Source organism: Sardina pilchardus, chromosome 1, assembly GCF_963854185.1.
Source record: "Sardina pilchardus chromosome 1, fSarPil1.1, whole genome shotgun sequence".
In the NCBI taxonomy this organism is placed as follows: domain Eukaryota; kingdom Metazoa; phylum Chordata; class Actinopteri; order Clupeiformes; family Clupeidae; genus Sardina; species Sardina pilchardus.
This window is the reverse complement of record NC_084994.1, coordinates 15,614,935-15,630,265: the sequence shown is the minus strand read 5'-3', so window position 1 is coordinate 15,630,265 and position 15,331 is coordinate 15,614,935. Positions and strand designations below refer to the sequence as shown.

Here is a 15,331-nt window from a genome sequence, read left to right as displayed (position 1 = left end):
TTTTTATGACGAGGGTACATGGTTTACCGCCTGCTGAATAATCAATAATCAGAGGAGCCAGAGGGCCAGTTTGAAGGGATAAATGACACACACACAAACTTTGAATATGACAACTAACCATCTTAAAACTTATTCATGGCATCCCTCATCGACTCTTCACGACTAAAAGCAGTTTTTTTTTCAAGCTGAAAGTTTCCTATTGTAGTCAAGAGGACTACTTGTATTGAGCCCGACTAATTTATCAGCCATAACAGGCATTTTCCAAACTGTCTGCATTTAAAACTGTGTGTGTGTGCGTGTGCGTGTGCGTGTGCGTGAGCGTGAGCGTGAGCGTGAGCGTGTGTGTGTGTGTGTGTGTGTGTGTGAGTGTGTGTGTGTGTGTGTGTGTGTGTGTGTGTGTGTGTGATTAGGTGAGAGGCCTGAGGAAGAGCTTTTGGCTAAAAAAATCTCACTGGGAGCTACAAACTGGTGTGCTGCAAAGTACTGCAATACTTTAGTAGTAATGGTGCATGCAACACCATGCAACACTAACGTCCACAAGCAAAGAATGTTGTCCACATAAGGACACCAATAGACAGTAAGGGGAAGAACTGACGCGCAGATCACATAAACATCACACACAAACACATGACCATTTACACAATTGTAAGCATTGTAAAATGCATAAGTGCACTACAAATCCTACCAAAGACAGCAAGGCCAACTGACACAGGAGTGGTGTTGATGAGAGACGCAAACACAACACATTTGTCTCAGATTCAAAGAAAAAACAGAACAGTATGAGAATGAGTGGAGCGAGTAGGTCTGAGATCAGGAAACTCACCCTCCACCAGAGTGTGTTGGTGACCCAGGATCAGCCATGTCTTTAGCATTCTTCATGGTCCTAAAGCCTTGTGCTGCAGACTCTGGTCTGAGTGTCTCACTGGGACCTGCTGCCTCCTCTCTCTCCTGAGAGTCACTCATACCAGCAGCAGTGGGAGAGTCTCTCTTGACCTGAAGAGGAATAATATAGCTTTACATATCACAGCAGTAGTGGGGTAATAATTATTCTTCCTACTAACATCATTTGCAGTGCATGGGGTCGGCAAAAGGCGGTCTGTGAGCCAAAGCGGTATTACACATTGCCAGCCTTCATTGGGCCTAGCAAGAAAGCTACTTAAGATTACTGTGTATATCGCAGTCACTTCTATAAAAATCTTTAGCCCAGTCTGTACCAAACACATCCCACCTTATTAGGCTACCTGCTTGCCGACTATGAGGGCAGTGGAAAGTGAAAGTAAGGCGATCGCACAAATTACAAAGCAGTTGAAGTAAACAGCTTTTACAAATAACAAATCCCGATTTCCACTCCGTTGCTGCTGGGGCTTTTGCTTGAAAGACGTAGTAGGCTATAGCTTCTTATCCTATAACGGAATAAATTGTTTACTTTAACACGGTGGAGAATGACGCATTTGCCGGTTCAGTGCTTTAGCCTCGCAAAAAAATAGAGCTAGAATTTCCTAGTCATAACAATAATAATTTCTTTGGATTATTTTCTTCTTAAACATTATTGGGCTACATGTTTTACGTTCAATGTAGGCTACACTGCGAGACATGTAGGCCTAGCCTAAAAAAGACAATAACACATTCACGTTGCAAGGTGTCAAGTCAAGTCAAGTTTAGAGCGTATACACAGCTAGGTCATTCAATGTGCTTTACATAAACAAAAAACATTATATCTCTATCAATAAATATGATTTTTATTTATTTATTCATTTATTGAAGACGTTAGTGAAGGTGGAAGCCCTGTGTTGTTAAGGCGGTCACCTTAGCAGGAAAGCACTGCGGGAAACCCTGGGCACAGCAGCACAAGGGTATCAAGCAGCACCTGAAATAGTCCCTGTAGGCTAACTTCCAGCATCAAGGTTGAGCTGCAGCAGCCGTGACTGGATTAATACACTTGAATGAGAGTAGCCTATAGTCCCATGTCAAATCAGCCTAGAAAATCACCACCTTTCATTTTCCATTGGTCTTATTACACTTTCTAGCTTCAGAGGAGACAAGTATTAAATAGGAAAATTACCGGAAATCTTAGTCACTTTTAAATGTGATGCTAGCAAGCGAGATGCTAACGGTCTAATCCGATTCTATGATCTATGCTAAGCTGGAACTAAAAGTGGTATCGCCAGACTCAGAGAACGGCTGGATGAACTGGAGAAAGGTAAAAATCAATTGCTTAACTCAAGGGGAGGTGAAAAATGAGTGTAATTCCCCAAATGGTGGAATATCCCAAGGCTCTCAAGTCTGAGACACACGCATTTCAATGACTTCACCCGCTCACACGCCATACATGGTATTTCTCACTCTGAGAAATTATTAACTTGCCCTCGCACAAACATTTCTAATGGTTATATTTTACAAACGTGTCACACAGATTTGCTGTCTGTGCGCTCATTCAGCTCAGAGAGCTGCTGTTCTGTTACTAACCTATCGGCCAGTCAGAAAATAGGATTTCTCAAATCGCAACCAATCAGGAAATCGTTTTGTTTTGTTGCCGGGCGAGATCTGAGTTTCAGTTTCGTGAGCGGTCTCGGCCGCGGAGGTAGTAAACGAGGTGTAGGTGTCATCAGCAGGTAATAACTTCATTCATTTCAATCTGTCGTTAGCTCGTGTGAATGTTCGTTTGAATAGTAGCTTAAGTCTTAAGAGGATGAACCGTTTGTGTTGTTTATTCAAAAAGATGTCAGGGAAGAGGCAACAGAGCCCTCTATCCTTCTGGAAGGCTCAGCCATCGAAAGAGGGTAGGCTAGGTCAGAGGCCGAGGCAGAGACCGAAAGGGATAGCCTAGCCTACTTTATGGTTATGGTTATGGTTATTTAGCAGACGCCTTTGTCCAAAGCGACATACAAATAAATAACAATACAAATTGAATAGTGAACAATTACAAGTTAATATTGAACAATTACAAAAAAAATAGGGAGAATAGCAATATTATCAATAACTGTATAAAATAGTATAATTTTAAGCAATAACCTAATGAGAAATAAACAATGAATGGGAGAATAGCAATTAAACAATAGGTTATTCAATCAATCATATAATAACAATAACTACAGGTATGACATGGTAAGGCTAAATTTAAGGAGAATAGCAAAAACAAAAACAACAATGTCACATTCAATCAATGGACTAATTATAGGCTAACAAAAACAATAGCCTACTATTATACAAACCATAACACATAAGAAACGCTCAATAGACTAAGTAGATGAGTTAGTGGAAGCAGAAGAGGAAGTGGAAGCAGAAGAGGAAGTGAGAGAGGAGGAGATGGCGGAGGTGAATGAAGAGAAGACAGTGGAAGTGAGAGAGGAGGAGACAGTAGAGGTGGAAGAACAAAGTGTGACAGAACATAGAAAGAGGAAGTTGTACCTAGAAGTGGAGCTGCCACATACAGGTGCACCTTTAAAAATGAATGGAAAATTAAAAATGGCCTTTTATAACAGTAGGCACCACCAGCTCATACTATTATTATGATTATAATTTATGTTATTATTATTTATTATTATCTACTATTAGGGGTGGGAATTGGCAAAAAAATTAAGATTCGATACTATTGCGATATTTGGGCCACAATTCGATAATATTGCGATTCTTAACATATTGCGATACACCAAGTATTGCAATTCGATTTTGCGATATATTGCTATTCATGTCTCTCATATTATTCTAAGTCATTACAAAAAATTAGGAAAATAACACTGTTCAACTCACTTTGCAATGGCATGGTGCATGTCAAGGTCCTTACTATTCACTTTTTGTTGAAAACCAAAATACACCCACCTTTTTCGATGTGAAAGTAGTGTAGAGTGTCGTGTATAACAGGTTGTGATTGTGAAGCCATTTTCATTTATTATTGCTGTTGAATGCACAATGAAACACCACAACACGTGCCCCCCTTATAAGCATAATAAGCTCATTTAATGTGATCAGAGTAAACCCTGAGTAAAATCGACTCAAATAAAAGTAAAATGGATAATTAAATTATATAATTAAGTATTGCGATACTTTGAGCTACAAGTATCGATTTAATTGTGTGCACAAAATATCGCGATACTGAACAGAATCGATTTTTTCCCCCACCACTATCTACTATAGGGTACTAGAATAAATAAAACAGTGTGTTTGAAATAATGAAATTTGTGCTCTGTCATGAAGCTGGATCGATGGGATATGGGGAGGGGGCGAGGTGGGTCTGTTGATCAGGGGGGAGGGGGCGTGGCGCCACGAGTAGTTCAAGCAGACGTATGAACTTCGATCGGGGGGAAGGGGGCGTGGCACTGTGCCAATACCACGCCCCCTCCCCCCTGAGAAACAAAGTCTCACTCCTTGCAAACTTCAAAACTTGAGAGCCCTGCCTTTAACTATCATCATTCCACTTAATTTGGACAAGGTCCTCGGTGCGAAATTGTAAGCATTAGGCTACTGGGCAATCTGAATCCTGTCCCACGCCACTTACAACTGTCTCCTACTGCCTCGTGCCTTGCCTACTGTCTTGTGCCAGTTGCTCTATGGGTTAGGTTTAGAGTTAGGGTTGATATATAGCCCAGTAGGGACCGAAGGTGAGTGGCACAAGTCACACGATAGTAGCAAGGGACAGAAGGCAAGTGGCATGGGATAGGAGGAAAGTGACACAAGACAGAAGGAGAGTAGCAAGTGCCACCAGCAATAGTAATAAATAATCTCTTGATAATTATCTACCATGTTCATTTGTCACATAGGCTATATCTCACTTCTCTTTTGTAGGCAACGTCTCATTTGCCATGTGGCCAGCAGCTTTCAGGTCCACAGGAAAACCACAGACATCTACTTCAACAAAAACTTTTTTTTTTCCTCTCTGAGTCGAGAGAACAGGAAATGGATTTTACAGACACAGGCTACTCTAGCCTACCACATGCCCAAAAGCATCAGTCATGTGACTATATACCAACCATGGACGGATTATGAGCCTCTGGGCACAGACGGGAGAAGGGGCACCTGCCTGCCTGCCTTAGAGTGTTGGTAACTCAGTTGAGCTTAGGGGATAAAAGGGCATTTTATGGAGTTTTGTGAAATTAAATGGACAGATTGAGACTTGAATGGTTGTGATTGAGACTACTAGGCCTAAATAATAATTAACTGATTCAAGGCAACTTGCTGTAGAAAAAAAGATGCCAGATACAAAGCATGATAATAATCACACATAGCATAACTTGTGTTATTTCAGATATCAGGGATGAATATCATAATCCATGGTAGGGCTCTATTAAGACATAGCCTGCCACAATTTTGGTAGCCTAGATGACTCACAAGGTTATGCTCTCTGTAGTCTGTGTGTGTGTGTGTGTGTGTGTGTGTGTGTGTGTGTGTGTGTGTGTGTGTGTGTGTGTGTGTGTGTGTGTGTGTAGGTGAGTGGCACAAGTCACACGATAGTAGCAAGGGACAGTAGGCAAGTGGCATGGGATAGGAGGAAAGTGACACAAGACAGAAGACGAGTAGCAAGTGCCACCAGCAATAGTAATAAATAATCTCTTGATAATTATCTACCATGTTCATTTGACACATAGGCTATATCTCACTTCTCTTTTGTAGGCAACGTCTCATTTGCCATGTGGCCAGCAGCTTTCAGGTCCACAGGAAAACCACAGACATCTACTTCAACAAAATCTTTTTTTTTTTTCCTCTCTGAGTCGAGAGAACAGGAAATGGGTTTTACAGACACAGGCTACTCTAGCCTACCACATGCCCAAAAGCATCAGTCATGTGACTATACCAACCATGGACGGATTATGAGCCTCTGGGCACAGACGGGAGAAGGGGCACCTGCCTGCCTGCCTTAGAGTGTTGGTAACTCAGTTGAGCTTAGGGGATGAAGGGGCATTTTATGGAGTTTTGTGAAATTAAATGGACAGATTGAGACTTGAATGGTTGTGATTGAGACTATTAGGCCTAAATAATAATTAACTGATTCAAGGCAACTTGCTGTAGAAAAAAAGATGCCACATACAAAGCATGATAATCACACATAGCATAACTTGTGTTATTTCAGATATCAGGGATGAATATCATAATCCATGGTAGGGCTCTATTAAGACATAGCCTGCCACAATTTTGGTAGCCTAGATGACTCACAAGGTTATGCACTCTGTAGTCTATGTTTGTGTGTGTGTGTGTGTGTGTGTGTGTGTGTGTGTGTGTGTGTGTGTGTGTGTGTGTGTCACCTGTCTGCCAATGTTCAACCCTTATTATTACACGGATTATCATTTGGGAAGGAACAATTTAAGGAAAAGTTATGCTACATTAAACCACCCATGTTGTTCCTTTAGGCGACTTTGTGTAGGCATAGCTGAGCGGCCGCACTGCAGACGCAATTTCACACTTCACTGTCTACAATCTATATTAATTTTGACTTTTGAACAGTTAAAGGCCTTGTCTTGACAACGGACACAATCCACTGCCTACAAAAAGTGATCCATAGGCATATTAGGGCCTACTCACCCAGAGACATGTCAAGTTGCATTTAGGCTAAACATGTTTCAAAGATCGACAAACCATCTTGACATCTTGTGCACTCGATAACACCACTCCCTTTCCTTCCGTGCACCTTTTCTTTCCGTTACTGAAAACTAAGTGCGCTAGATACCCATGGTCCGTGTACCTTCTGTTCATTTGATTTTTAAATTCAAAACAAAAATTGAAAATCGAAAAACAACCTATATCTGTATTTTTTAAAAACAAAATAGGAAATTTCCTCGTGTTTTTGTTTTGAATATTACACTTTGTATACCCACGACCGAAATCCAAAATCCGCACAACAATAATGTGAAATCGGAACTTGTCTCATTCTTTTCATTTGGCCTATCCCCCAGGCTGTCCTACATTGAAACCTATGACATTTTAATTAGAGACATTGTTGACATGTATGGAATTATGCCCTCAATTGTACCGTAATACACCTTTTATTTTATGGTTATAAATGCTGGTTGTTAAGAACCAATAATATGCTTTAATAAGGGCACGTGATGTGCGAGTATAAAAGTGTGTGTGCAACAATAAACTTTCTCTTTGGCTGAACTCTCCACAAGTTGTGTGTGAAGCGTAGTTCCACTGTCAAGTCGATATAGGATAGTCTTTCTGAGTACGCAAGAGTCTCCCTCGTATTAACTCTGGTAACAGGTTATGGGCCCAGGGTTACTCAGAGAGATAAACGAAAAAAGAAATATCGGAAGTAAGTACCAGGCGTGTTAGCTAGCTGAGCAACGTGCTTGAAGAGCCGAGATGGCTAGCAGGAAGGCCATGGACAGATCGAGTATTAGCAGCCGTTGGTCCCGGCTAGTTTTCGACAGAGATGAAAAGAGTTATGAACTATGGGAAATGAAATTCTTAGGACATCTAAGATTGCAAGGATTGAAAGATACTATCCTTGGAGAACCTACTGAGGACAGCGACTGGCCAGTAGACGGGGTGAGAAACGCCGAGGCGTATGCAGAGTTAATACAGTTCCTGGATGACAAGAGATTATCGCTGGTTATGCGAGACGGGGCGGATGATGGTCGGAAAGCATTGGAGATCCTAAGAGACTATTATGCGGGCAAGGGACAGCCACGAAAAGTCAGCCTCTACACGGAGCTAACTTCACTGCAGAAGTTGAATAACGAAAGCGTTACTGAATACGTTATCCATGCAGAGACGGTGATCACTGCTTTGAGAAACGCTGGTGAAACGTTGAGTGATGGACTGCTGGTGGCAATGGTTTTGAAAGGACTACCTAGGAGTCATTCAAACCATTTACCATTCACGTTACACAGGCCGATGTGACCATGCCTTTAGTTTCGCCGAATTTAAAACAAAGCTACGGAGCTATGAGGACACAGAGAAATTGCGCGCAACAGCCTCTGATGACAACGTCATGAAGGCGCGAGCACAGCCGAGTCCGAGACCATAGGTGGCAAGTAACCGGGGAGCCGAGGTAAATGTGGATATCGTGTGCTTCAAGTGCGGACAGAAAGGGCACAAGGCGAGAGCTTGTACTCGCCGGCAGTGGTGCAGTCACTGCAAGACCACCACGCACCGGGACTTCAACTGCAGAAAGAAACAGCGCCGAGATGATGCGCAGCAAGTGTCTGAGGAGTCAACCAAGTCGTATGCATTCCTGATGAGCGACAGGGAGGTGGAACCAGCCAAGGCCTATCAGCTAGGCCGCGGTGTCAAGGAGAAAGGTCTGATGGTGGATACAGGGGCGACTTCGCATATCATCACGGATATTGCAAAGTTCAAAAGATTCGACGAAAGTTTCCAGTCAGAGACACACTGCGTTGAGTTGGCTGACGGCACGAGGAGCAACGGAATCGCAGAGCACAGAGGAGATGCGGATGTGTGCTTGATGGACAGCGGAGGACGAAGCCACAACGTGACGCTGAAGCAAACGTTATGTATCCCTTCATACCCGCAACAGCGAGCGGGCGACTGTGATCTTCAGAGAAAAGAAAAGTGTGCTACAGGACAGAGACGGTACCGAATTCCACATTCACGAACACAACAGACTTTACTACTTAGAGACTGTACATGGTGAGTGTGATGATAAATGCAATGGGTGTTATGACATACAGACATGGCACGAGATTTTAGGCCATTGCAATTATGATGATGTGCAAAAATGGCAGTATGTGGTTAATGGCATGACAATTAAGGGGAAGGTAGATAAGTCTGTCTTATGTGATGTGTGCACTCAGGGGAAATTCGTTCAGACTAGAAGCAGAGAGCCTGATGCAAGTGCCAAAGCAGCTCTGCAGTTAGTACACACCGATCTAGCAGGGCCTATAGACCCACAGTCCAGAGATGGGTATAGATGGGTAGTATCGTTCACTGATGATTATTCCAGTGCCGTTTTTGTGTACTTTCTAAAACATAAGAGTGACACAGTACAAGCAACTGAAAAATGTCTAGCTGACACAGCCCCATACGGGAAAGTTAAATGTATCAGGTCAGACAATGGTACAGAGTTTATGGGAAGAAATTACCAGGCACTACTCAGCAGAAATGGGATTAGGCACGAGACTTCGGCACCATATTCCCTACACCAGAATGGTACCGCCGAGCGAAATTGGAGAACCTTGTTTGACATGTCCAGGTGTATGCTTATTGAGAGTGGGCTACCTAAGGTGTTATGGACCTATGCAGTACAGACTGCAGCTATAGTGAGGAACAGATGCTATAACAATCGCACAAAGCAGACGCCTTACTTCATGCTCACAGGAAAGCAACCTAATGTTTCTAGGATGCAGAAGTTTGGGTCAGCATGTTACGCTTACAAGCAAGACAAGAGCAAGCTTGACTCAAGATGTGAGAAAGGGATCTTTGTTGGATACGACAAAAATAGTCCAGCTTACATGGTTTACTATCCTGGAAGCAGAAAAGTGCAGAAGCACAGATTAGTGAAGTTTGTTTCTAAGACGAGAGCAGAACAACAGACACAGACTGACATGACACCTGATGTAGCCTTATGCCTTGACTGTTCCGTATGTGAGTCTGTGTGGGGTTTTGATATCCACCCGCGGTGTGTGGGTCACGTGAGTGCAGGGTGTGGGAACCAATTAGCCAATATAGGCACCTGGGCACTGGTATTGCAGTATTGGAGAGGGGCTCAGTAGGGAGAGCACACTTTTCGTTGACCGTATCAGTTTTTGTATCATTTAATATCTCGTCTTACTGGCACTAGCACTGGCACTGCACGGATACTTTGGATTACATTGGATTGCATTTTAAACATGAATTTTTGGATGTTTTTAAACTTTGCTAATAAACGACAGAACAACTCTGAACAAGACTGTTTGCGCGTCAGCGTTTGCTCCCTCCCTGTGCTCCTCGGTGGCCCAAGTAGCCTAGCCAACGCAACACCTGATGACAATAACGATGACGTTATTCAGGGAAGAGTTGTGAGGCCCAGGCAGGATAGTGATGCTAGTGCTGGGCGCACTGAGAACCAAAGTCCAGTAGCAGAGCTTGAGACAGGTGACCAGTAGCAGAGCTTGAGACAGGTGACCAGTAGCAGAGCTTGAAACAGGTGACCAGTAGCAGAGCTTGAGACAGGTGACCAGTAGCAGAGCTTGAGACAGGTGACCAGTAGCAGAGCTTGAGACAGGTGACCAGTAGCAGAGCTTGAGACAGGTGACCAGTAGCAGAGCTTGAGACAGGTGACCAGTAGCAGAGCTTGAAACAGGTGACCAGTAGCAGAGCTTGAAACAGGTGACCAGTAGCAGAGCTTGAGACAGGTGTCCAGTAGCAGAGCTTGAAACAGGTGACCAGTTGCAGAGCTTGAAACAGGTGACCAATAGCAGAGCTTGAAACAGGTGACCAGCAGCAGAGCTTGAGACAGGTGACCAGCAGCAGAGCTTGAGACAGGTGACCAGCAGCAGAGCTTGAAACAGGTGACCAGCAGCAGAGCTTGAAACAGGTGACCAGGAGCAGAGCTTGAAACAGGTGACCAGTTGCAGGATAGTCAGAGTGACCAGATGCAGGATAGTCAGAGTGACCAGATGCAGGATAGTCAGACTGACCAGGAGACTAAGCGATACCAGAGAGGGTTAAAGCGGAGCGAGAGGCGCAAACGTTCGATCATTTCCGCGTTCTGTCTTCACAAGGGGGAGGGGGGCTAAATCCCCCTTTAAGCAGACCTGCTAACATTCGAACTGAACTGCTTGCCGATCTGACAGAGATCGATATCCCACTATGACGTCTTTGCAACACGCCCCTTTAAGCAGACCGGAACTGTTCGAATTTTGCTTCCATAGAGATGCATTACGTTGCTCTATCTTGTCAATAATTAAGGATCTTTGGGCGATACCCTCCTAGAGAGAGGAAGAAACCAAGCTATCTGACCGAATATGTTACTGATGGTAAGAAAGATCAAGCTCTGGTCAACATAGATTACTGTTACAGACTGATGTGCAATGTACCCCTAACATTCAGGGAAGCAGTAGCCTCAACTGAATCACAAAAATGGGTTAGTGCGATGGATGAAGAAATGCAATCACTGAGAGAGAATGACACGTTTACCTGAGGGAAAGACTGCAGTGGGGGGTAGATGGGTGTTTGCAATGAAGAGTGATTGTGATGGTTCAGACAGATACAGGGCACGCTACGTAGCCAAAGGATACAGTCAAAAGATCGTATAGACTATGAGGAGACTTTTTCTCCTACTGCCAAATTAAAGGGATAGTTCGGGTTTTAAGACACGAAGTTATATGGGTTCCCTGTCAGCAACGTTGTGCATCAGCACTGACTTACCCCCCGACAGCGTCCTGTGAGCCGAGATCCAGCCGGTTTTTGATCGTTTTTGATGCCGGACTATTTTCTTCAGCAGGTTTCTGGGGTCACGAAAGTAAAGTGTTTTTCTTCTCAAAACCATATGCGTTCAACAGAGTGATATATTTGCACCACAAAAACGTTGTCCAGCTGTCAGTAGCGCGCAGTGATAGGAATCGCGAAAAATAAGTAAGTGATAACGAGGTTTGAATTTTTCCTGGACAACGTTTTTGTGGTGCAAATATATCACTCTTTTGAACGCATATGGTTTTGAGAAGAAAAACACTTTACTTTCGTGACCCCAGAAACTTGCCGGACTACTTTCTTCACCATCAAAAACCGGCTGGATCTCGGCTCACAGGACGCTGTTGCGGGGTAAGTCAGTGCTGATGCACAACGTTGCTGACGGGGAACCCATATAACTTCGTGTCTTAAAACCCGAACTATCCCTTTAACTAGCATCAGGGTGTTGATGCAAAAAGCAGCTCAGGATAATTTGATTCTGCATCAGATGGACGTCAAAACGGCCTATCTGCATGCACCAATAGATTGCGAGATATAAATGGAGCAGCCTGAAGGATATGAGACTAAAACAAACAGAAATGAAAAGTTGGTGTACAAACTGAAAAAGTCACTATATGGATTAAAGCAGTCTGGCAGGAATTGGAATAAGATGTTTCATGAATACCTGATTGCAAATGACTTCAAATTGAATCAAGCTGATCATTGTGTTTACACAAGGGAAACCAGTGATGAAAAGGTGATCATGATAATGTGGGGGGATGATGTGATCATTGCTGCCAGCGACAAAAATGCTCTAAAGATGGTGAAAGAGATGCTCACATCTAAATTCAAAATGAAAGATTTGGGTCAACTGAAATATTTTCTTGGGATTAATTTTGACCAGTGTGATGGATGTGTTAAAATGTCACAGAAGAAGTGTGTGGAAAAATTACTTGAGAGGTTTAACATGCAAGATTGTAAGCCTAGGGCCACACCCTGTGAACAAGAGCTGAATTACACTGAGGATGCAGAGAAAATGAGTGATGTTAAGAAATACAGAGAAGTGGTGGGTAGTTTAATTTATCTTACTACATGCACTAGGCCAGACCTCAGCTTCACAGTTAGCAAACTGTCACAATATTTTGCAGAGCCAACAGAACAGCAATGGGCTACTGCAAAACATGTTATGAGATATCTTAAGGGCACTAGTGGGAAAGAATTGTGTTACAGAAAATGTGACAATACTGATTTGTGGTTACAAGCATACAGTGATGCAGATTGGGCAAGTGACAAGACAGACAGGAGAAGCACTACAGGCTATTGTGTGAGTCTTAATAAGGATGGACCTCTGGTCTCATGGAAAACCAAAAAGCAGCCCACTGTTGCATTATCTACCTGTGAAGCAGAATACATGGCATTAGCTGCAACTATACAGGAGAGTATGTATCTTGTACAACTGCTGGAAGGCATTGATGGATGTCAGTGTGTGCCACCAAAAGTGTACGAGGACAACCAGGGCACTATTGCTTTAGCCAAGAATTCTGTCAATAGACAGAGGTGCAAACACGTTGACATAAAATATCATTTTGTGAGGTCAGCTGTGAATGATGGAAAAGTGAGTCTGGAATATTGCCCAACTGAGGAGATGATTGCAGATGCAATGACAAAGCCTGTAACAAAGCAAAAGTTGATTAAGTTTGATATATGTTTGGAGAATAAATGTATTGTTAGTCTAGACAGCACACAGTTGAAATGAATGTTTTCAGTTATTTAGCTAACAATGTGAGTGCAAGTGGGGGTGTTGACATAGAATTATGCCCTCAATTGTACCGTAATACACCTTTTATTTTATGGTTATAAATGCTGGTTGTTAAGAACCAATAATATGCTTTAATAAGGGCACGTGATGTGCGAGTATAAAAGTGTGTGTGCAACAATAAACTTTCTCTTTGGCTGAACTCTCCACAAGTTGTGTGTGAAGCGTAGTTCCTCTGTCAAGTCGATATAGGATAGTCTTTCTGAGTACGTCTCCCTCGTATTAACTCTGGTAACAGACATGTTTGTACACGTTTCTAAGGCAGAAATGTCAGACACGTTGTCTCAACAAGTAGCAAGGGGAGTGGAGGCGTAGAAGAACGCAGAGTTGGAAAAATTCTTAGAACCGGTTTATGAGGCACGAAAATATGCATTTGGGCTCCTCTGTTGTTATGCGCTACCTGTCCTTGGATTGGGGGGTGGAGTGGAGTGGACGTGATCAGGCCTATCCTATGCAGCAGATCTATTGGGCAGACGCTTCTGTTCAAAGTAACATATAGGCCTATAATTCATATTTATAATGTTGTAACAACTCGTGGCGTCAAGGCTCAAATCAGCACGTTTATTGGGTCAGGAGCGGGGAACACGGACAGATCAAAAACATCTTTAAAGAACACACAGTAGTCACTAAGACATGCATAATAGATGAGCGGGGTCACATACAACGCACAGGAATAAACACACAAGGAAAGACTAGCCTACACATGCATACACCACAAGGTAAACGCAAATAACCTGCAACTAGGACTAGGCTAAAACCGACATCATAGCCTACATTCCAACATATAGGCGTACACATATGGGAGTCCAATACACGCACCGACGTCATAAAATGTATTGCAGTTTAAACTGTTGCTTTAGCCTCCAAAACAGCCTATAAATGCATGATGTCGATTGTCCTTTCAGTGACATTTCCACTCTTTCTTCGAAGGGTGAACAACTTTAATCCCATTCCCGATGCAGCACACCTGGGCATAGGCTAAATACATAGGCCTATCGATCAAAATGAGAAGTTTGGAATGTTATGGCGATTATTGTGCAGATCAATCTCCTTCAACATCTGGATCTTGCTCTCTTTAATGAACATATAGGATAGTAGGCTAATAATCCATTCGGTCAGTGGAAAACATGTTGCTGACAGCATGCAGTAGTGAATGTTCGGTGCGTGGTCTTGCGCGCCTGGGTTTTAATTTTTGACTTGACATAAAAGGGATAAAGACTAATTGAAATGTACAACATTGAAATTGAAACCTTAGTTGTATATTGGATTATGTTTTCCATTTTTTTTTTCAATAGCCTACTTGAGTTTTATTTTTCTCTGGGTAGTAGACTAGGTAAAGGTCTTAAAATCCTTTTTTTGATAACTGTTTCAACCTTGAATCAAATGCACAGCCTACACGGACCACCCATCTCTCTTAATCAGGCCATTTCAGAAGCAAAATAAACATAGATTGTAGGACATAAGTCTACTCACCACAAAATAGGTTATTCCAAAATATCAGTGTTTTAAGTCCAACAACGACTGTCCATTTCGTCCGTCGAACAAAATCTCTAAAATTGTGTTAACTTTGCCAGCTTTCACTTCCGTCATCGGGGTGTAACCCCGCGTAGGCTACACAGTAGGTGCGTTGGCGATGAGCTGCGGCTGACTTTTAGGCTGGCTTCATACGTCAACGAGAGCTTGAGAGTAGTGGGTGGGGCAACTAGCACACGTAGCTGATCCCGGACACTCCACCTGAGATGCCATGTGACTGAATTCACTCGCGGGAGACCTCGCTGGAGGAGACCTCGCGGGAGATATTGCGGGATTTTGTATTAAATAGGCCTACAGTAAAACTTGTATTCTTACTCATTAAAATGAGCATGGTGACTGACGAAATAAATTGATATGATGTGTTTAAATAAACCACTGTTGTCATACAGTTATAGGCCTGCATTGTAGCACATTAATTAAATATCAAGTGTTTTCCGTATACGTAGGCTATCTATTTAACCAACAGCATAAAATAGCAGAATATCCTCACGTTTCCAGTAGGCTAGCCTACCGCTGTTCCAGAAATCACAAATAAGAAGGTATCCCTTCGATTTCTGTTCATTTTAGCAGATTCTAACGTAAGGAGCAAATATTCTAGAACAGAGCAAGATGGATCACAGGGATAAGCTCCAGCGTCGTCCAAGACGCATGGTTACAGCA

The 15,331-nt window shown here is 42.9% G+C and overlaps 1 protein-coding gene across 2 annotated transcripts in view; it reads right to left on the bottom strand.

Moving 5' to 3' along the window:
• The window catches only part of LOC134082992 (NACHT, LRR and PYD domains-containing protein 12-like), a 246,786-nt gene extending 232,016 nt beyond the window's left edge, over positions 1-14,770 (bottom strand). For both annotated transcript variants that reach the window (XM_062539074.1, XM_062539083.1), the window contains exons 1-2: positions 14,612-14,770; positions 824-993 (exon numbers count right to left, since the gene is read on the bottom strand). In XM_062539074.1, coding sequence (XP_062395058.1) covers positions 824-963 — 140 coding nt within the window. In that variant the 5' untranslated portion in view covers positions 964-993; positions 14,612-14,770. The remainder of the gene's footprint in view (positions 1-823; positions 994-14,611) is intronic.
• Positions 14,771-15,331: the final 561 nt, after the last annotated feature.